The sequence below is a fragment of the Mixophyes fleayi genome, chromosome 2, assembly GCF_038048845.1.
Source record: "Mixophyes fleayi isolate aMixFle1 chromosome 2, aMixFle1.hap1, whole genome shotgun sequence".
Classification (NCBI taxonomy): Eukaryota; Metazoa; Chordata; class Amphibia; order Anura; family Limnodynastidae; genus Mixophyes; species Mixophyes fleayi.
Window position 1 is genome coordinate 17,040,408 of NC_134403.1, and position 23,168 is coordinate 17,063,575.

At 40.6% G+C, this 23,168-nt stretch overlaps 1 protein-coding gene across 1 annotated transcript in view; it reads right to left on the minus strand.

Annotated features, from left to right (window-relative positions):
• Window positions 1-1,152: 1,152 nt before the first annotated feature.
• The window catches only part of LRRC32 (leucine rich repeat containing 32), a 36,903-nt gene continuing 14,887 nt past the window's right edge, over window positions 1,153-23,168 (minus strand). Inside the window, exons 2-3 of the mRNA XM_075198573.1 lie at window positions 20,467-20,557; window positions 1,153-4,619 (exon numbers count right to left, since the gene is read on the minus strand). Of these exons, the coding sequence (XP_075054674.1) occupies window positions 2,727-4,619; window positions 20,467-20,553 (1,980 nt within the window). The 5' untranslated portion in view covers window positions 20,554-20,557 and the 3' untranslated portion in view covers window positions 1,153-2,726. The remainder of the gene's footprint in view (window positions 4,620-20,466; window positions 20,558-23,168) is intronic.

A 23,168-nucleotide genomic window follows, 5' to 3' on the forward strand; every position in this document is an offset into this window, starting at 1 on the left:
TATTGTATGGAAATATTTTTTGAAGGAACATTTTCACTTATAGATAAACAGAGTTGACTTACTTTCACTAGTTAAGCACTGCCATCTGTATAATACTCTTCAGAGTCAGATTTCCATTTTGGAGCCTGTACGCACTCAACGCAATTGGATTTGGTGGTCATGAAACATACGTTTGACCTATTTGCTAACCTTCCATGGTAAGTTTCCTCTCTGCCCGGGCCAAAAATGCTGCCGAGCTGTAGAAAGATATGCTCTGCAAAACATTGCAAACCATGTAGGTGTCCGAGGCCTGACAAGAGGAGAAGCAGTTGAAATTTTATCTGAAAAATATTATAGGTAGTGCTGGGTTGATCTTTTCTGCACAGTTTGGACACACAATTATTTCATCTTCTGGCATTGTTTGGGGGGGGAGGGGTGCAGAGGGGATAGAAGGAATGCGAATTTTCATAGGCAGTCTAGATTTTTGCAGCTTATTGGAAAATCGCAATTAGTTTAATATTTTGGATGGGAAAAGAAAGGGACTACCCTGGGAAAATTAGGACACATGGAAGCCTTAGCCATAAGGGGGGCAGGGGGCAGTTCTATTTATATAATCCATGATTTCTTCACAATTGTATATAAATATGTATATATTAAAGTTATTTAATATTACAAATCCACTACAGAGTAATTATTTTAAGGTTCTACTGCATGCCCCATCTTCATCTTAAATATATGCCAAACTGAATCATATATATATAATTTCATTAATGTAAAGGAGCCAATATAAACGGTAATTTACAGTACCAATTAGCTCATCTTAGACCAAAATAGCCATACATTTCTGACTATGTGTACCCAAAACAGGCAGCAAGTCTGATCAACACCTGATCCGGATCAAACAAATGTTGACCAGGTTTGCCAGAAGATCTGTTTGGCTTATAACCCCAATCTGTCAATACATTGGACCCGATGGAATCAATTAATTTAATTTCAGTCTGAGCACCCTATAGCTGTATTTGTCCAATTTGTTCACCCATATCTATGGCCACATCGAACAGAGATCTGGGGATGTATTTACTAAACGGCGGGTTTAAAAAAGTGGAGATGTTGCCTATAGCAACCAATCAGATTCTAGCTGTCATTTTATAGATTGTACTAAATAAATGACAGCTGGAATCTGATTGGTTGCTATAGGCAACATCTCCACTTTTTTAAACCTGCAGCTTAGTAAATCTAGCCTCTGGTTTCTCTGCTTCACGGCCAGGCATTTTAAAAGCAACTATAAGTAAATTCTCCTAATGATAATATTTAGCATTTTATTGCAATTAAAGGCCAATTGGCTAATTTTCTGTTACTTTGATCACAAATTTCATAACAGTAGAATGTCCAGATTTTCTCTGTTAAAATCTCGGAAATCTTAGCATAATTCCACAAGTCACCTGATAAAAGATTTATTGCATCTACATGTCTTGATGAGTAAATACACCAATTTCCTGAATCATTATAATTTTCATTTTATCAAATAATACTGATTTTATTGCATTGATAAAATAAATATCTTTACATCATCTTCTTTAGCACAATGGCATTTCACATATTGTGTTATATCCCTTGATTTATCTGCAAAAGGCAGAATTTTCAAAAATTATTTGTTAAAATTGTTATTTTATCTGAAATTTTAGTAGAATGGGGATTTTCTTTAAAACGGTACCTTCTGTTACTTTAACATCAACTTGTGAAAATATACCCAATAGACATTAAACAGGATATTGGTTCTCAAAAACATACATCTATTTGCTCCGTCCGTGCTACAGATCTAAGCCCCTCTTGACAACCTGCTCCATTATTAAGTTGTCAGCACGCCCCTTTCAATGCTGTATTGCGATTGGATGCCCAATCAATGACACCCATTCACAATGCAATAAGGAATGTAGATGTGTTTTTAGGACATCATGTCTGTTTCGGCTAGGGTGGTAACTGTATTGATAATATTTTATGGAAGGTAGCTACACCCCTTTATATTGTCCCGCAGTGGAGTGTATAACAATCATTAGAGGTAAAGTTAGGCTGTCTCTGAATTTAACTTCATATAATCAAGTTTCCTTAAAAGTGCATTGTTTGTTTAAAGGAACAATAAAGAAAAAATTAAATGTAAAATTAAATTTGAAAATATATGAAAGAACACCTTAGATGTTTGAAATTCCATATATGGTTGTCAAACCACACTGATAAACTATATAATATAGTGTTCTCTTTGCAGTTACTCAAAATCTTAGGAAGTTCTTATGAGTCTGCATGCAGCATATGCACCCCAAAATTACTGTTAACGCCTGTGAACATTTGCGCACACAGAAAATTTTTGTGTTTTTACACAATGCTGTGAAACATAGTAACTACCTGTATTTTAGCAATTATTTCCCTTGATATTGTAAACTTCCATAGGAAGTACAAAATACGGTACTGCTTATTACAAAAGATTCTATCCTTTGCCACAGAATTGCTAAACGGTCCATTACTGCACAAAGACAGTCACAAACAATGGTGACATCTAAACGTAAAACAATTAGTGTTCCTCGGGAATCTTACGATTGTCACAAGTGTTTATGAGAGAATACAAAACACATACCACTTGTTTTAAAATGATTTAGGTGGAGGTATGTTTCATTGTCCTTTTGGTGGGTTTACTGTCTAGTGGTGGGTTCTTAGTTTTTGTGAGTCCACCATAATAACACAAATCCTTCATGTTAAGTCTTAAATTGTTGGTTAACTTTGTTTTTGCAGTAACAACCCAAAGAGACAACTCCCCCTGCAGTCACTAGAATAGCCAACACAACTGTTAAAATAATGACTGTGTTCATGTTTTTCAAATCCTCTTTCTCACAATTGTCCGAAGTGTTTTGACGTAAAAGTATCTCCTCTTTTTGACCACTCGAGTTCTGGCATGTGGTGACGTCCAGAGATGTGATGGTGACTGTATTCCTCCTGGCCATGTGGATAACCCAGGAGTTTGCACAACAGCCGAGTGGGTTTCCGTGTAAGGATAGAGTTTTTAAAGTGTTTTCTAAGGCTGGGATGTTGCTGTCTTTCAGATTGCTGAAGCTGTTGTTGCTCAAGTCCAGGGTCTCCAGATGACAATTTGTGTTCCATGTAGGCAGCCACGTCAATTGGTTACCAGAGAGATTTAAATATCTGAGTTGGACTAAAAGAGGCAGATCAACATTCAACTGAATAAGAGAATTGTCTTCTATATGTAGAACTTCTAGAGAACTTTCCAACCCCTTTAATGCATTTGGTCTTACTGTAAGACCAAGGTTCATGGAGAAATCAAGAAAAGTCAACGGTGTTCCATAAAACGCATTCTGCGGTATTGCTTCTAACATGTTCTCTCTGAGGTTTAAATGTTGTAAAGTTGGAATGTTAAAAAAACAAATACATCCGTCTTTCTCTGGTCCATGGTTTGCTTCTTCGAAATTCATACCACACAAAGCAACATTATTGTTTTGAAGGTGAAGAGTGGCAATGCTGGAGAGACCTTGAAAGACTCTCGAATCAACCACCTGCAGTTGGTTATTTTGTAAGTAAAGTGCTCTTAAAGACCACAGAGAGTCTGAAGCCAGTGATATGTTCTGTAAAGAATTAGCACTTAAATCAAGGTATTCCAGTGAGTTGAGTTTAATAGGGTCTGCAAATGAAATAAATTCAAGGCAATTTTTACTCAGGTTTAAAAATTGAAGCATTGGCATTGTAGCAAAGAAATCCTCAGGTATGAAGTTTATGTTATTGTAACTTAAGTCTAGATGGATGAGTGTTAGCAAACTAACCATGCCCGTGTTTCTTACACCTTCCTCTTCCATCCACTCGAGTTCTTCATGAGATGTGTTTTCTCTAAACCTTATGAGATTCATAGACAAGTTCAAGGAAATTATGTTGTTGACGCTTGGAAAAACGGGGAAATGCCCAAGCTTATTGTCACTTAGGTCAACATATTTTAGATTGTATTCTTCTTCTGATTCCGATGTGTGGAACGTTTGTATACTATTTTTACTGAGATTAAGGCTGTGGAGCTGTCGTAGGTTAAATTCTGATATGCATGTGATGGAATTCATGACCAGGTTAATTTTGGTGAGATGACTAAGGTGCTCGAAAGAGCCTTCCTCGATGTCCATGATAATATTATTACGAAGATCCACCTCTTCTAAAAGTGGGGTGCCCAAAAACGTTTCTGGAGAAATCATGGTAATGCTGTTTTCTGACAGCGAGAGATAGCGAAGGTGGGGGGCATTTTCTAAAAAGTATCCAGTCATATCTGTGTACAAGCTGTTTCCTGATAGATCCAACTTTTGCACATTGGGTAAAAGTCCTATGCTCTGTAAGCTATAATAAGCATATCTATCTAAGTAGTTGTTGGAAAGATTAATTTCCTTTAAGTTGACCATGTCTTTGAAGGTATCAGGCTGGATAAAGCTTATTTTGTTGTTGCCTAGATCAAGGATCTCAGTCAAGGAGTAGAAGGACAATGGGTTCTTGGTGATGTTGTGAAGGTGGTTATTAGACAGATTGAGTGTCTTGATGCCCGGGTGAAGAGCCAGTGGAATCCGTTGCAAGGATTGGTTCTGGCAGGATGCCACCATCTTTATCTGTTGGAGAGAGGAGTATTAGAAACATTTAATAATGGGACCTTACAAAGAAATTAATAGGCAATGCATTATTTGAGTTTAAGCATATAACAGTAGTACAGTATTCCACACTCCTATATAATCCTCTTTTCACGTACCTCCAGGTATATCCTCTGCGAAAAGGTGTTTCGTACACACTCGCTATTAGACCTATGTTTTAATCTGAGGATGCAAAGACCAAGAACTGTATTTACATAAGTCGTCCTTTGGTTAAGTCATTTGATCTGTGTGATAAATAGCAATTAAATAGCCTATTTCAACTATCAGAATTGATATAAATTAAACGGAGAAACATAACATTTTGTTATTTTGCGCCCTATTTTATACGTGTGTTTTTGTTTTTGTATTTTGGGGGGAATTTGGATATTGTTTATTGGGGAAGTTTGTGGCTGGTTCACATAAAAATAATTTATTGTAGAAATTTATTTGAATTAGTCGCGCAGGCGTCAATTTATGTCATTGCAAATGTACTGATTTTGATACTGTTATATTTCTGTATTAGCAATGTGCTGATTTTTGAGGCCATGCCAGGGCAGGAATTGTGTTTTCTGTGACTGTCTGAAGGCGGGTAATCTCATGTTAATTAGACCTTTTCAACTCACTGTCCAACACATCCCTTAGGCTGATGGGATAATTAAACTTGTTAGGTTTCCTATGTCTCTAAGACAGGATGCAGGAAATCAAGAGATTGATATAAATTTTGTTAAAGCTCAAATCGCGTTAACTCATAGGGGGGGAATTCAATTGGCCGCGTTACTGTAAAAAGTGACGCTGCCTGCGCACTATTACCGATATTACAGTAATAGTGCGCATAATTACCGTTAATACGGTAATTGCAATGCAGGCTTTTTGCTCGCAGCTCAGGGACAGTGGCAAGGCAAGCCCAGCCGGTTCTCAGCAACACAACAGACAGGGTAGCATAGGAGGTACATTCGCTGATGAAGATGACCATAGAATCATCTATGAGAAGTTTGTTCATTCAATGAACTCTCTTTGGGTGTCACGCTTCAGTGGAAATCACAGCTATGGACCCCGGGATGTGATGAAAGCAAAAGGTGTGTATTGAGCAGGTTTTAATGAAAAATACAGAAAATGATACAAACCAGATATTGCTGATACTGTACAGGGATTTCTAAGTAAGGCTGAATATTGGTAGCAAGGAATACAGTGGGTGCAGGTAGAATGGCTGGGTGGAGAGAAATCCAGTGTAGGGATGTCTGCAGCAGCATGTGAAAGTCCCAGAGCACGGGAGAAGCAGGAGAACACAACCAGAAGGAATAGCAACAAACCAACAATGACCAGCACAGGTAACAGAGAGAGGCAGGCATAAATAGTGAGCCATCAGGTGCAGGAGATAATTAGTGCAATAGTTTAAGCCCTAGTAATGACAAGGGAAAAGGCACAATCGCAGCACCTCTGGTGAATAGAGGTACTGCCAGATAATAGATTTAATGTAACAAGTCCAAAAGTCCTGGAGGCAGGAGCTGCCAATACAAAGCAGCATGCAAATGCTGAAAGTTTCAGGCAGATTGTAACAAGGGGACATCACTGCTTCCAGAACCATCAAATTGTTGGGCATTTGTAAAAACAAGTCTCCTGTCCTGGATTCACGATTTCTATATCGCTTTCATGCTCAGTAAGAAAAGAAAATTAATTATATACAGGGATAAATTCTGGGACATGTCTACGTGCCACAGCACTAACTCTTCCAGATCCTACAGTGGTCCAAACTGCTCTTCTCCTACAGAGTCGCTGGGGGAGTGGAAATAATTTAGGAGGTGACTGAGACTTTGAGAGTGTGACAATTTTCAACTCATTGTGCAAATGTGAGCACTACATACAGACTGGGCAATTGTTATATCTCCAGAATGTTGCACAATACACAAATACCAAACAGCCATTGTACGCCACTAATCCAGACATTATTATACTAACAATGATATTACAGACCAATAAAGTAAAAAGTCCTACTGATATTTTTACATCGACTCACTTCCGTTTGAGTTGCTTCCTTAGAGAGCTCTATGCTGTGATATTTATCAATGTCAGCTTCTCCTGTCTGAGTCACCGGTGAACTCACTAGTACACAGCTAAAGTGTAGGCACTGACCCAATATCCTGGTTATCTGCTAGGACTAAAATATCCAACTGCATGCTCCAAACTTACTCTGCTGCTTAGGCATGGTCTGTGCTCATCAAATAAGAGTTTCCTACCTCCTTATCTACAGCTTGACACAAACTGTATGTTTTTTTTCCAAAAGAGTCCCCAGTTCCCAGAAGCTTCTATCAAATGCGTCAGTCATGATGACATCACTACGTATGTCTGTGAAAAGCCACTTTTTTTGGGAAGGTCAGCCCTAGTTTCTTCCTATCCGGAAACCAAGTAAGAATTTCCCCACAGACGTATGAAAAATCGTCCTTTAGTGGCAATAATGAGTGAATAAATGAAATAAAGTGCAAAGCGTGATGGGGTTAAAAGAAGACTGAGATTAAAAGTTTGCTATAGTTAGTAATTAGTACACTTACAAATACCCAGGCTTGAATAGAGCCTAATTGCATTGGGCAGCTTGGTGGCTCAGTGGTTAGCACTTCTGTCTCTCAGCACTGGGGTCATGAGTTCAATTCCCCACCTTGGCCTTATCTGTGTGTAGTCTATAGGTGATCCCCATGTTTGCCTTGTGTTTATGGTTATTTTATATATGGGCTTAAGCTGCACAGGGTTTTCTGTCTTCAAAAATTTAGATTTCACACAAAGTTGATTTTTATAACTTTTAGAGGTTTATTTAGTAACGTTCCTTTGTCTAGCACAAGTTAGAAAGCGAATGTCTGCTGGCGTTGGATTTAGTGCAGATTTGCTCATTTAAGCCATGTTAGTCTATTGACCCAAAATGCTGCGTTATGTACGCACAAACGCCTACTTGTCTGACTGACGCATTTCAAGCTGCATTTCCCGATCCTTGGATCCATCCCTGGAAAATTAATCTGCGCCCAGCTTTACGGGTTTGCGGATCCGCTTGAAAATGAACTTGGTGGAAATAGGGAAATGTCACTTTGAATTCCAACCTACTAATACTTGACTACCACTTACATCCATTTCAACTTTTATTTCTCCTAAAATACCACTGGGTTTAGACTTATTTATTTATATTAGTCAAGAGAATGAGAGGTCATTAGAACTGTATTCACTACATGTGGCACTTTTGTGTCTTTGAAAGCTTTTATTGCAGTGGTCAAAGTGGCCCTTGAAATGCGCTAGCGCAAAAGTGCCTCAAGAAAAGTGTAAGGCAAGACAGGATCTCCACTCCCTGATAATGCGGTGCCCCCTCCCGTAGATGAATAGAGTTTGATTTCTATTCGGAAAACATTGTGGCGTAAATTCCATTGGCACAGCAGGTGCTGTGCATAGGGGCCCATGGAGATAATGAAACTAGTGAGCTGTGTTCCCTCCTCCCTACTGCCCTGCATCGGGGGCCCACAGCTTGCTAGTTCTGCCTCTGCTTCCCACCACTTTTGGTATAGGATGATGTGAGAACCGCACGTCCTAGTTGGTTCTTGGAAAGCACCAAGGTAGTTTGTTCAACCAAAATGCATTTTGTTCCATAGATCATCATCATCATCATCATTATTTATTTACATAGCGCCACTAATTCCCCAGCGCTGTACAGAGAACTCACTCACATCAGTCCCTGCCCCATTGGGCTTACAGTCTAAATTCCCTAACACACACACACACACACACACACACACACACACACACACACAGACTAGGGTCAATTTGTTAGCAGCCAATTAACCTACCAGTATGTTTTGGCAATACAGACATGTTGATATACAATCACCAGACAGATGTGATTCTTTTTCAGGTACAGCACACACATGACGGAAGCACAGTTCCTAGTCACCAGTCTACGAATATTCAATATTTCCACGGTGGTGGAGCTAGTGGTGGACAGACTAGTGGCGGTAACCAGGTTATGATAAATGGGCCAGTGATACCCATGACCACAGTGCTGCGAGACAGAAGTGCTAACCACTGTGCCCCATGTTTTTATTATGCACCATGGCGTAGCTCATTATAATAGCCAAACCACTAAACTGATTTGCTTCCACCCCTATAGCTGTATTTGGGATGCTGCAGAAATTTCCCAGAGGTAAAAAGTGGGAAGTTATTTTTCGAACGGGGGCTTGTATGCCTGCAGTATAAACCTCTCTAAATATATTACAAACCCGCACATTTGTTCACTAATTTTAAGCATAGTTCCCACCCTAATGAGTAAACTCATGGTCAATGTGGATGGACACTTTGTGCAATAATTGCTCATTTTAAGGCATAAAAACATAAGGTTGGAGAGTGATAAATTGTGACTTTTAAAAACCCTGGTTAAACAATACATTGCCACATATCAAAGTACTGACCACGCTGCTAGAAAGAGTCACAGTGTCTTCTCCACCCTAAAAACTCATTGCAGCCATGAGTAACTCCCTGTGAACATGCACAATCGTCTCCTCTCCAGAGAGTATTGTAGGAAATAATGTTTTTGGAATGTAAAGCCCTTTTCAATGGAAATATTTACCATTCCTTAACTCCTGCTGTTGACTCCCAGCATCTGTTTTCAAACTGTAAACTCCATCGAAGGACATCAAAGAAATTAAGTAAGCGTTTACTGAAGAAATGTGCGTTATGTGCATGTATGCCTTGTATTGTAACTGATATTTCTTTTATTAAAGACCCAGAATACAAACTAGAAGACTCAATAGTTCACCATGGAAGGTGAAGTTATACTTTTAATCCCTTCACGTGGTTCCCATCCAATTTAAATACATGTTATGTCGAGGCTGATTTCAATTTCCAAATATTGCATTACTCAAAGGGGGGTATTCAATTGTTGCCGTTAACGCGCTAAAACAAAAAAAACGAGCGCTCGAAAAATATTAGCGTTAATACGGTAATATGCGCGTAAATACCGTTAATACGGGATGAAATTTGGCGAGTAATTACCGTATTAACGCTAATATTTTTAGAGCGCTCGTTTTTTTTTGTTTTAGCGCGTTAACGGCATGTTTATCATAATAATAATAATAATAATATTATTATTATAATAGCTATAAAACACTATAATAGCCAATGTACTAATCAAACAAGATAGGAGTGGAGAAGAAGACGGGAGGACAAGGTGGGAGTGGAGAAGAAGACGGGAGGACAAGGTGGGAGTGGAGAAGAAGACGGGAGGACAAGATAGGAGTGGAGAAGAAGACGGGAGGACAAGGTGGGAGCGGAGAAGAAGACGGGAGGACAAGGTGGGAGCGGAGAAGAAGACTGAAGGAAAAGGTGGGAGCGGAGAAGAAGACGGGAGGACAAGATAGGAGCGGAGAAGAAGATGGGAGGACAAGGTGGGAGCAGAGAAAAAGACTGGAGGACAAGGTAGGAGCTAAGAAGAAGACGGGAGGAAAAGGTGGAAGCGGAGAAGAAGACGGGAGGACAAGATAGGAGTGGAGAAGAAGACAGGAGGACAAGGTGGGAGCGGAAAAGAAGACTGGAGGACAAGGTAGGAGCGGAAAGAAGACGGGGGGACAAGGTAGGAGCGGAGAAGAAGATGGGAGGACAAGGTAGCAGCAGAGAAGAAGACGGGAGGACAAGGTGGGAGCAGAGAAGACAGGAGGACAAGGTGGTAGCGGAGAAGAAGACTGGAGGACAAGGCGGGAGCAGACTAGAAGACAGGAGGAGAGAGGGCTCTGCTCCTGAGAGCTTACAATTTTCCTGGTATTGGCATTTTAATGTAGGAATAGGGTAAAAAAATTATTGAAATATTCCAATACAAGCTGCCATTTAGTGTTATGTTTTCAGGCTGTAGTTTAAGATAAAGCCTGCCCTCTATAGCTAAAGGTGCTTTCTTGTTTCACCTTTACCCATCATCGTGATGGGCAAAAGTGACAAACAGAAAACAAGAAAGAGAGGAGATAACATTCTGACAAAGAGTATGGTGTGTAGTACACAAATTACACGTGGCTAACTTTTGTTTTTGATACGTGGTCCTTTTTCTATAAAGTAAGTAATGTTTGAATTTATTTCTATATGCTGCATTCAAGTGAACGATGCTATGATGAAAGCACAATGCGATTAAGGTACAGTATGTGGTTTTTGACAACGGAGACGTAAGATCAGTTGCACTGGCGCTGTCTCCTAAGGAACCACTGATATACAGAAAGTCTGACAAAGCGGGCAGCAGGGCTCAGAGATGGCAGTTTTCATGGGCCTGTGGTGTTCCTATGGGGGTAATGCAGCATTACTTATAGAATAGGAGAGGTGAAAGAGGGGAATGACAAACATTTGTGTGCATGTGGTGGTTGTAACACAGTGTGCTGGACTTACACTGTGTGTGAGAGATGGTCTGCAGACCCGCACGTTCTCATGGGCACCTGATGTTTTTGTAGAGGAAAGTAACTCTGATTAGGGTATAACAGAGTTGTGAGAGGGAAATAAGAGAAAGCTTTGTGTATTTAGGAGAATGGCTGCAGGGCGCAGGTCAGTTGTTTAGGGTGCAAAAGGTTAGGGGGCACCGAAAAACTGGATGAGTGACATAATGTGGCTTATATAGTGTTTTAATGTCCTCCGTGGAGTACTGGCCACAGACATGAATGAGTAGCAGCCAGTGGCTCCTAACATATGAATCTGTCGAATCTGTCTTCCATGTCAGAGTTGTGCACGTCAGTGTGGCGCTTGGCTATGATGTCACAGCCCCCCACCGAACTCCTTGTCCCAGGGGGAGAGGGTGCCACCCGCACCTCCCGTCTGCTAAGGTAAGCATCAGGGATGGGGGCAAATAGCAAGAAGGCGGTGGGTAGCACTGCCTGAGGCCATGGCAGTGTGCAAAGTGGTGTTAGTTTTATTGAAGCAGAAAGTGGAATCTGCTGAGTATTGTGTGCAGAACAATTCCCCTATCATGTAATAAATATAATAATTATTTCCTAGCCGTTGCTCCTGATTGGTTCTATCTCCCTTTTGTAAGAATTTACTACGAAATGTGCTTGTTTCACTTGCATTTTAAACATCATAATACTGGTATCAAAAATGTACATATTAAATATAAAATAATTTCAGCTTAAAATGAAAAACAATACATAGAAAAGTAACTTAAAAACCAGTATGAAAAATGTAGTATAAAAAACTGGTGGTGGTGGAGAGAGGGGGGGTGTCTCCTAATGTACACAAGATAATGATGGATGTTTGGTACTGTTGCGCACCATCGGAATTGAAAACGAGGCAAAACGTCATTGTGACGTCGTCGGATCTCGCGAGTTTTGAATTCCTTTTTAAGATCCAACATAGCGAGGGGTGGGAGGCAGGGCGGATCCCCATTTTTTTTTCTGCCACTGCTGTGTGCCAATGTGTCCTAGATGTGCTAGGAACTGCCGTGTGTTTGTGTCATTGCTCTGTCGCTTACCATCCAGCCAGGTCGCTGCAGTCTTTGTCCGAAAGTGTATGAAAATAATATTGTGACCTGTGAGGTTGTCAAAATGGACTGTAAATGACTTGAAATTAGTGTTATTGATGTTAATAATAATGTAGGAACAAAAACAGAGCAAAATTATGTGATTTTAGCATATTTTAGGATTTTTTTCAAAAAATCCAAAACCAAAACACGCAAGGGTGGTTTTGCCAAAACCAAAACCAAAACATGAAGCTAATCTAGATCCAAAACCAGTTCACGGGGGTCAGTGAACATCTCTAATAAAAACCTGTTTTAGCCATTACACTGCACGAGCAAAACTATCTAAATAATATTTTTTTCTTGCTGTTGTTGTCTACATAAAAGTGCAAATCTAGTGTAAGACATGTGATAGGATTATGCAACGACATCTGCTGCTGCTTCACTTGCTAAAGGCTTCATGTGAGCCAGATGTCTCTATATAACTACAACAATTAGCACAAACTCCCACAGATTTGGATACGGAGATTTTTTTTTTCCAACCTTTTGTGGCACTGCCAAATGCATTGAAGACCAGCCTATGATGGATTAACACGGCCTTTAAACACAGATTCTGGAATAAGCTCTGGTTGCAATTTTGCAATAAGTAGAACACGGAACAAGTACAAAGTATGATTCTGATTAAGTAAAACATCACAAGGCACAGAACAGTATACAATTGTTCAACGTTTGGGCTGCTTGTTATTGGCAAAAAATATTTATTTACTGAGAGCACCATGCAACGGTGGAGTGACAGCGTGTTTCGCGTCATCATGGTCCTGTCCTATTTATAGGAAGGAAAGGTGGAATCTGGAGGGTAGCCTACTCTCCCGGGAGTACTCCCTGAAATTCGGGAGTCTCACAGATGTACCGGGAAAGTAGACAGGTAAGTAGTGTAAAAACCCCACAAAAGTAATTTGTAATCATATGTCTGTACAGTATTGCCCTCTATTGAACCTGTTTTTAAGCTAGCGGTCATGGATTTAGATGCAAACTTTTGCTGAGGGGCTAGGAACTGGGCAGTGGGGGAGGGACAGAGGCAACAGTTTCCTCCCAAATCATTTCTGCTGGGCAAAGACTGTGCCCCCCCCTCCCCCCCCCCCCCCAATGAACTGCTACACACAAATCTTCATGTTACTTTCTAAAGTTATGGTATCTGTTATAAACTTATGACATTTTTTAAAATGAGAATTCACTCTAGTATTATACAAACTGAGAATTCACTCCAGTATTATACAAACCGAGAATTCACTCTAGTATTATACTAACCTAGAATTCACTCTAGTATTATACAAACCGAGAATTCACTCCAGTATTATACAAACCGAGAATTCACTCTAGTATTATACTAACCTAGAATTCACTCTTGTATTATACAAACTGAGAATTCACTCTAGTATTATACAAACTGAGCATTCACTCTAGTATTATACTAACCGAGAATTCACTCTAGTATTATACAAACCGAGAATTCACTCTAGTATTATACAAACTGAGAATTCACTCTAGTATTATACAATCCGAGAATTCACTCTAGTATTATACAAACCGAGAATTCACTCTAGTATTATACAAACCGAGAATTCACTCTAGTATTATACAAACCGAGAATTCACTCTAGTATTATACAAACCGAGAATTCACTCTAGTATTATACAAACCGAGAATTCACTCCAGTATTATACAAACCGAGAATTCACTCTAGTATTATACAAACCGAGAATTCACTCCAGTATTATACAAACCGAGAATTCACTCTAGTATTATACAAACCGAGAATTCACTCCAGTATTATACAAACCGAGAATTCACTCCAGTATTATACAAACCGAGAATTCACTATAGTATTATACTAACCTAGAATTCACTTTAGTATTATACAAACTGAGCATTCACTCCAGTATTATACAAACCGAGAATTCACTCCAGTATAATACAATCCGAGAATTCACTATAGTATTATACAAACCGATAATTCATCCTAGTATTATACTAACCTAGAATTCACTCTAGTATTATACAAACCGAGACTTCACTCTAGTATTATACAAACCAATAATTCAGTCTATTATTATTCAAAATGGTGTAATGAGGGAGGGTTAGGATTACCGAACATCCAAAAAGAATATATCGCAACTCATTTGTCGCAATTAATCTTAATTCATGCTAATGGAAATACTTGACTTTTGTCTATATGGAGGCTGACCTCCGAGGAATGTTCTCCCCTTATTCATTACTATGGTTCTCTCCAGGCCAGAGACCACCCTCCAAACCAATCTCTCCAGTAAGACGTTTTCACTAACAATTTGGGTTCATGGGACAAAGAGATATAATTTATTATCTGAACCTTACAAATTAATTCCACTTTGTAACAATCCTGCCTTTCCTCCCAACCAACGAGATAAATCTTTTAAGCCGCAGACTTCTGAAAATATCAAATTCTTCAACTATCGCTCCCATGAACTCCTACTGGACTTTTGCAATTTCCAGGAATGAATCAAAATTTCCCCCGAATTTTTTTTTTTTAACTAGCTCCATCTGTGTAAAAATTAAGGAAAAGGTTTAAATTATTGTACGGATGGTATTTAGTCCCTACTAGATTACATTAAATAAACGTAAACAAATCTGACAGCTGTTTACGCTTGATTTAAGGCTAAGAAATGTTGATAAATAGGCCCTTAAATTTCATATATCACATACGTACATGTTAATCTCTAATTAAACTGATGTATGAAATCCCAAATTAGGGGGAGACCTCCTAAACTTCCTAAATACTGGAAATTTCTCCTTCAACGGATGTGCTGTGTTTATGCAAATTCTGTCAAGATATCCCTCCCAACTGTCCGGATTTTGGAGTAAATGTGATGATTTTAGGGATCTGTCCCGCTGTCCAGCGGGTGTCAACGTTGAAATTTCTAATGAGCAGCCTAGTGCTTTACGCCTATCATAACTTGGCCACGCCCCTTCTCCCACTGTCAGGGGCTGGATTGTTAAGAGATACGATCAAACCACGCCCAGCTTGGCCATGCCCCTTGGCCACACCCCTCATGACTTAGCCATGCCCCTTTCCACTGCTAGGGACTGGAATGTTAGGAGATAAAATCATACCACGCCCAGCTGAACACCAAGAATCGTGATGATGCATTAGCATACATGTCCACCTCTTTTTATCCCACTGGAGAAGAGGTGTGAAAAGTAGGGAACTATGTCTTCCGCTAAACCAGGAACAACCCTAAGTGTGCACTCTGCACCCATGAAGCTTATTGAAATATCTCATCCCATAATGCAAAATGTTGGCGTTGCATTTGGACGCATTACGAGGTGAATGAGTGCGCTTAACATTCCGCAAGGATTCCGCAGATACGACGCTCATATCAGACATAGCAAAGTCTTTTCTCTGACATTCCTAGAAAGGAGATTACAAGTCACCTTCAGCGACAACACATAAAACTTTTTAAAACAATTTTAGTTCCTTTGTAAGATGAAAAAGGATGGATTTAATGTAACTTTTACTGTTATGTAAATGATAAGATCAATTAATTCAGTACTAATATATTTTGGTAAAGTGATCCTCTAGCAATGGGCCACAGTGATTTGAAGTGTCTGAGACTTTTCCCTACAATTCAGGATATGTGCTTCACTCTTAGCGGTTTCCAAATGTTACAGCATGACATTCCTGGAGTTTATTTTCTTGGCTCGTGTAAATATCACATCATGTTTTGAGGTCCTGGTGGATTTGTCCTTAGTATTTAAGCTGCTGCAATAGAACTGTCCAATGGAAAAACTCCCATTGCTTCCCTATGGTGTCCTATCAGTGCGGGAACCTGGATCAGCTGTATCCTGTATATATTATCTCCTAAGTATCAACTATAATGGTCAAAGCGTATCTCATGTCCAGCGCTCTGATAAATCAGCATTTACAGCAAGGGCGCACGCAGGATTTTTAAGGAATGGGGGGGGAACTAGAGAAAGTGCTGCTGTGCATGCGGCCGCGGATACACAGCAGCTCCACTTCGGCGGCACTGTATTGTACAGCAGCCGCGGCGCTGTCAAAGAAGCATCCGCGGCGGTGCTGTATTGTAGTACAATACAGCACCACCGCGGACGCTTGTTTAACAGCGCCGCGGCTGCTGTACAGTACAGTGCCGCTATGTAGGGGCACTGTTTAGCCCCCGTTCTTTGCAGAGGGGAGGGATTTCTGGAGAACCAGAACCCCCCATCCCTGCGTGTGCCTCTGTACAGCTACACAAACGGACGTAAACACACACTGACACGTACACTCAACCTCATTTCATGCTCACCCTCATTTTCCTACCTCGTGGGAGAAAGGAGATATGGGCGAGTCATCGCCAAGTGGGAGGGGCAATGATGTCATCAAGATCCACCCACCTCAGTGGGTGGGGCCTTATGACGCAGTTCGCATCATGTCCCCACCCACTTTGTGCTCTCCAGGAGAATCACCTGCTCTCTGAGCAGCCCAAGAGGTCTCCTTCTAATTTGGGAATCTTCCTGACATTCTGGGAGACGAGCAGCGCAAAACTTCTTGGTTTTACACTGGCGCCCCTAAATGTCCGATCCAAAACCAGCTCATGCCAATGTGCATTTCTGTGCGACACATCCAACCCCCCCTCCAATGTGGTATGACCACCTATGTCTGCTTATCATACCTCCCAACATTTGGGAATCTTTCACCGAGATAGGGGGTGTGGCCATGTCCCAATGTGGTCGTGGCCACACCCACAGGGAGGTGCCTACACAGCTGCCCTGTACTGTCCTAAAAGCCACAGACAGGAGAGACCTCCTTATAACTGCAATTCAAATACATTGCTCTATATTTTCTTCTGCGCTCTGTGCGTACAGGGGGAACAGAGGGAATTTGACCCTTTACTTTATTACATCTGTAATTCTGTTGCTATGGATTAGTTACACGTCTATAAAACATTTCTCCTGAGATAAGCACATACAATATCCCATACAGCCCTGTGAAATCAGACCCAAAATACACAGTGTACACACTGAATGAATTTATGCAGTAACAATGAGTTCTATAAGCACTCTCCTGCTGCAGCTTGAAAGACGTGCTCTTAAAAAACATGTGCAACATTAAATATTGCATATAATTCAAAGTAATATTTCTGTTGTTAAAGTTATTCTGTTTAGAATTACTGAAATCCATATTATTTCAATGACTGAATATAAACAGATATTTTCAGGCGTGAGATATGATTTGATTAGAGATGCTCAGGCTCAGGCTCGGTTTACTGAAAACCGAACCCACTCGAAATTAGGGGATCCGAGTAGGCTCGCGAGCCGGCTCGGTACTTTCGCGTGTCCTCGGATCTGAATCAAGGCAAAATGTCATTGTTGCGTTGTCGGATCTCGCTGGTTTTGGATTCCATAAGTACCTCCCTCCCCAGGAGATCCAGCACCATTGCTCACACAGAAACAGGGGCAACAGTGTTCTTGTCACTCTCCAGTCTCCAGTGACATGCTCAGTGCCATTGCTCACACAGAAACAGGGGCAACAGTGTTCTTGTCACTCTCCAGTTTCCAGTGACATTGCTCAGTGCCATTGCTCACACAGAAACAGGGGTAGCAGTGTTCTTGTCACTCTCCAGTCTCCAGTGACATTGCTCAGTGCCATTGCTCACACAGAAACAGGGGTAGCAGTGTTCTTGTCACTCTCCAGTCTCCAGTGACATTGCTCAGTGCCTTTGCTTATAGAGAAACAGGGATAGCAGTGTTCTTGTCACTCTCCAGTCTCCATTGACATTGCTCAGTGCCATTGCTTAAAGAGAAACAGGGGTAGCAGTGTTCTTGTCACTCTCCAGTCTCCATTGACATTGCTCAGTGCCATTGCTTAAAGAGAAACAGGGGTAGCAGTGTTCTTGTCACTCTCCAGTCTCCAGTGACATTGCTCAGTGCCTTTGCTTATAGGGAAACAGGGGTAGCAGTGTTCTTGTCACTCTCCAGTCTCCATTGACATTGCTCAGTGCCATTGCTTAAAGAGAAACAGGGGTAGCAGTGTTCTTGTCACTCTCCAGTCTCCAGTGACATTGCTCAGTGCCTTTGCTTATAGGGAAACAGGGGTAGCAGTGTTCTTGTCACTCTCCAGTCTCCATTGACATTGCTCAGTGCCATTGCTTAAAGAGAAACAGGGGTAGCAGTGTTCTTGTCACTCTCCAGTCTCCATTGACATTGCTCAGTGCCATTGCTTAAAGAGAAACAGGGGTAGCAGTGTTCTTGTCACTCTCCAGTCTCCAGTGACATTGCTCAGTGCCTTTGCTTATAGGGAAACAGGGGTAGCAGTGTTCTTGTCACTCTCCAGTCTCCATTGACATTGCTCAGTGCCATTGCTTAAAGAGAAACAGGGGTAGCAGTGTTCTTGTCACTCTCCAGTCTCCAGTGACATTGCTCAGTGCCTTTGCTCATACAGAAACAGGAGGGGTAGCAGTGTTCTTGTCACTTGACAAAAATTGACTGGAAATGACTGGAAATTAATGTTACTGAGGTTAATAAAAATGTAGGAACAAAAAAAGAGCCAAATTATGCGATTTCAGCAAAAAACAATTGGGATTTTTTTTAAAAAAAAAACAGGGATCAAAAACCAAAACCAAAACACGAAGTTAATCCAGATCCAAAACCAAAACCCAAACACGGGGGTCAGTGAACATCTCTAGATTTGATCAAATATTATGAATTAGTAATCCATGCAAAGGTTTTTCACAAAAGTGTGTCCACTGGGTGGCACTGTAATGTTTTTTATGGATGATAAAATTTTTCTTCAAATATTAATAAATACAATTAACTGGACCTATACAGCTCTATCTGTAGAATAATTGATGTTTTGCTGCTTTGTTTACAGAAAAATATAGTGAACGGAAACCCTATATATAACAAGTTGGATGAATGAATGTCGTCTCACATAAGAATGCTGCATTTGACATCACAATCGTCTTGCAACTGTTTGAGGAGGAACCTCAAATCGCTACTCTGTGCTGTTGTCATCATTTAGATGTTCATATTGTCTATGTGTTGGATTAGCCCCTCCCACTTCATACTTATAGATGGACACACAGGAGTTGTCTGAGCTGATATATTCTGTTTTGCAGTTAACATCCTATTGCTACGATTGGCTAAAGGTGATTCTAGCCTCGCCCACTTTATTTCCTGCTTGTCCGTGTGCGCCCCGTTTTGAAGAATGACTACAATAGGTGGACTGACCCTGTACAAACGGACCTAAATATATTCTCTTTAAACCAAAGCGGTATCAGGAAAACTTAAGCTTTAATCATAACAAAATCCTCAGCCTTTGTTTTATCCCCACTTATGCTGCCTTGTGTTTTTTCAATCGTCATGCTATCTTTAAATCGTTTAATTGTTTTGCACTGTTTCTTTTAAAAAGATGAATTTTCGACGCGTTATAAGTATAACTAGTTTAGAATCATAAGACCAAAGCATCAGAATATTGAGGTCACAAGATACATTAGCGCTTAGAGAATCATTGGTGAGAATTAGATTGATCCTAGCTCTGAAACCCAGCTTCAGAGAGAAACGGAGAATCCCAAAATACTTATGTAATATGAGATTTTTCAGTGGGTGGCATATTGCAATGACATCATTGACAAATTGGTATAGATATGACATCATAGAGGGGGGCGTGGATGGGCCAGAGGGGAAAAAATTGTACTTGTCACTGCACTCTGTTATTAGACCATAAAATACTTAGAGGTATATTTACTAAACTGCTGGTTTGAAAAAGTGGAGATGTTGCCTACAGCAACCAATCAGATTCTAGTTGTCATTTATTTCATACATTTTACAAAATGACAGCTAGAATCTCATTGGTTGATACAGGCAACATCTCCACTTTTTCAAACCCGCAGTTTAGTAAATATACCCCTTAGATGCTAGATCTTACTTTCTTTCATAGAAGCCCCTAAATGGTAACTTTAGTTTAAAAGAAGTCTTTATTAGGCCTAATGTAACAGTTGGCTCCTCCCATCTGGATTCCCCAGGTTTCCACAGGAAACCTCCCCTAATTGTTGCTGCTTGAAATATACAGAAACCTCATCCAATGTGTCCACCAAGTTACCAGGATGCAACCATTCTCTCTGGGACTTTTAAGCTTGTTGAAGGCTTCTGAATAGGGAATGATTTCCATACATTGAACCTAAAGCTACCTGCATCCTTTCTAGTAAAGACATCAGTCAGAGGTTTCTATCAGATAAAATGACCCTTGGTGTCCTAAGTCTTCGTAGGTTCCAGTAGTTAATCATATAACGTAAATAAAACGGGTGTCAAAAGTCAGAAGAAAACACTTTGTAATCGCACTCTCCATACCGTTACACAAGGCGATTCCTCTAAGGGGCGGTAGTTTGAGGATCCTTCATTAACCAATGCCAGTAATAGTATGAGATAAAGGAGCATGACTCTGTGGGGGAAAATAAAGATATAAAACAACATTAACAATACAATGCAATTTCAACTTATGATAGAATTAGTTACAACAACAGAGAAACATGGATACAAATCTGAGATTGAACATAATGGTAGTTTTTATTGTGTATATAATGTGTTTTTCAAGACACAGTAATTCATCATGTCAGTGAAGTCATTATTAGTTAAATCAAGTCAGTTACACTGTTGCCAATATTTAAATATAGATACCATCACCATGTACTATTCAATATGGTCATCAATTCACCTTGCAAGCAGGTACCAAAAGAAGTGGTACTGTGCACATACATAGAGAATAAGAAAAGATACTGAGAACCACGACTAGCAGGACAAAAGAACTGTCCCAGATATCCACACGCACAACATATGAACAGATACTTAGAATTACACCCAGTAAACAGGAAGAGAGAAGTGATACTGTGCAATCACTATCAGCAACATTCTCAGTACACTATTATCATGTTTGACTTACAAAGTGATAAAATATTCTACAGCGCCGTACAGGAACATACGGTCAGTACATTGAGACAGGTCACAGGGACAAATATTTAAACATAGATTAAATAGTTGGACAGACTGAATTGCGGCTCGTTTGTCCTCAAAATTGAATGACTTTCTAAGGTCACAGAGATCCTTTGATATCACTGGTGTTTGGCATCAGCCCAAAATTAAACATTTTGAGTGAGAGCACAATGTAAAAATATAACAGCTGCACAGACTGTACTGCTGAGCCCGAGGAGAAACTGACAGTGACGTCATTTTTAAGGGGCAGACGGTAAGTGACTCCGGCTAGTCATGATTATGACAGATGACCTGGTACCAAACACTCTGATATTATTATCATTCAAGAACTATGTAGTTAGCAAAATAAGGAGTACTCCCGAAATAAAGAATTTTGTTCAATGGGCCATGTTCTCTCCCAAGCAGACTTCCTGAGCGAGCCTTCTTCTCTGACAGCCCAACTCACCAACCGAGCAGGGGCGGATCTATGGTCTTTGGGCCTGGTGAGTTAGAAGTATGTTGGGCACTAGACTGGTGTATATGCATCTACCACAACCACATTTCTGTGAACATGCCCTTACTATACTCGGCCTACGTTAGACCACCCCCTCTCTCCCCCATTCCACCTCTCTGGTCATAGTTAGGTGCGAGTGTCAGATGCAACTCTGCATTCCCACATATGTGTGCACTGTCTTTGTGAGCATGCACATAATTTATGCTATGCAACAGGAGTAGGTCCAAGTCTGCACCAGGCCCTTTATGTTCACAGGGGATGGTCTCTAAATCCTATCCCACCATGGCCAATCACATGACCTGGCTCAGCCCCCCCCCCCCCCCCCATACTCCTGGCTACTTTACCCAAGCTCACCTGTCACTCAAAATCACTTCCAATTGCCCCTGCTGGACCAGTCACTTCTTCAAAGCCTTCAGACTGCACATCGTCACACCCGGGATGATGACCTGTATATCTTAGAGTTTTACTGGTGTGCAGGCTTGAAGCCTGTTGGAGGTAGATACCACAATGTACTGGGCTACCTTTCATGGGAAACACTCTTGTTTTCTTACTTCATATTGCATAGCATGACATTGGGAATTTTGATATTTGGAGTCATTCATCTTTATTCTGTTTGTAATCAGAGTTATCATAACCCAAACGATCTCCACTGTTTCAGCTATGTAACATTCTAATGCCAAGTCTGACAGGTGAATTTGTAAGAACAGAGAGAGATCAAGTCAGAACTCGTTTGTTCCCCACATTCACTCTATATCTAAACCCTGTTACATACATCTAAGAAATATTTCCAGAATACGTACATATCTCACACAAGACACTGCAAAAACTTTAATTCATGCACTCATCATCTCCCGAATTGACTATTACAATTCTCCCCTTACTGGTCTTCCCCGAATCAGTCTCTCGTCCCTACAATCTATTTTGCACGCAGCGGCTAAATTGGTACAAGCATCATATCGTAGAAATAATCAGTTTGATGTAAGACCGTGGCTTAGCAAAGAACACAGTGAATATAATTCCCAGGTGGGGCTTAGTAAACATTCATATTCTCTGCAGTCACATGGAAGGGTCTTCTATACAGACGTCCTGTGAGACGGAAGTGTCATTGTTTTGCTTTGCAGTAAATTCCACGGTGCACTGTGCACAGAACATGCTGGAGACAGCTCCCATCTGTACGCGCTGATTACACCCGACCTGCAGGAAGTTCTATTGTTTGTTTGTACATTTTCAAACCGGTAAAAAGTAAAAACTGCACATGAGTAATATACATGGGTGGTGGAGGAGGGGTCGCTTGTAGGGGACAATAAAAAGTGGCAAAACATTAATAGTGGGCTGCAATAGACATTAATATGATCACTGCAACAAAGGAGTTTTTGTTAAGTGAAAATAAAAAAAATAGAAATTAATTCTGAGACTGTAAAAACAGAAAAATGTGGATAACAGAATAAGCGCTGGTGCAGGGGGAGGAGCAGTGAAGCATCTTCTGCGCATGTACCATAGAGTGATAAACACAGTCAGGGGTGCAGAAAGGGGGGGTTGAGGAGAGGAGGCTTTCCTGGGGGGCTCTGAC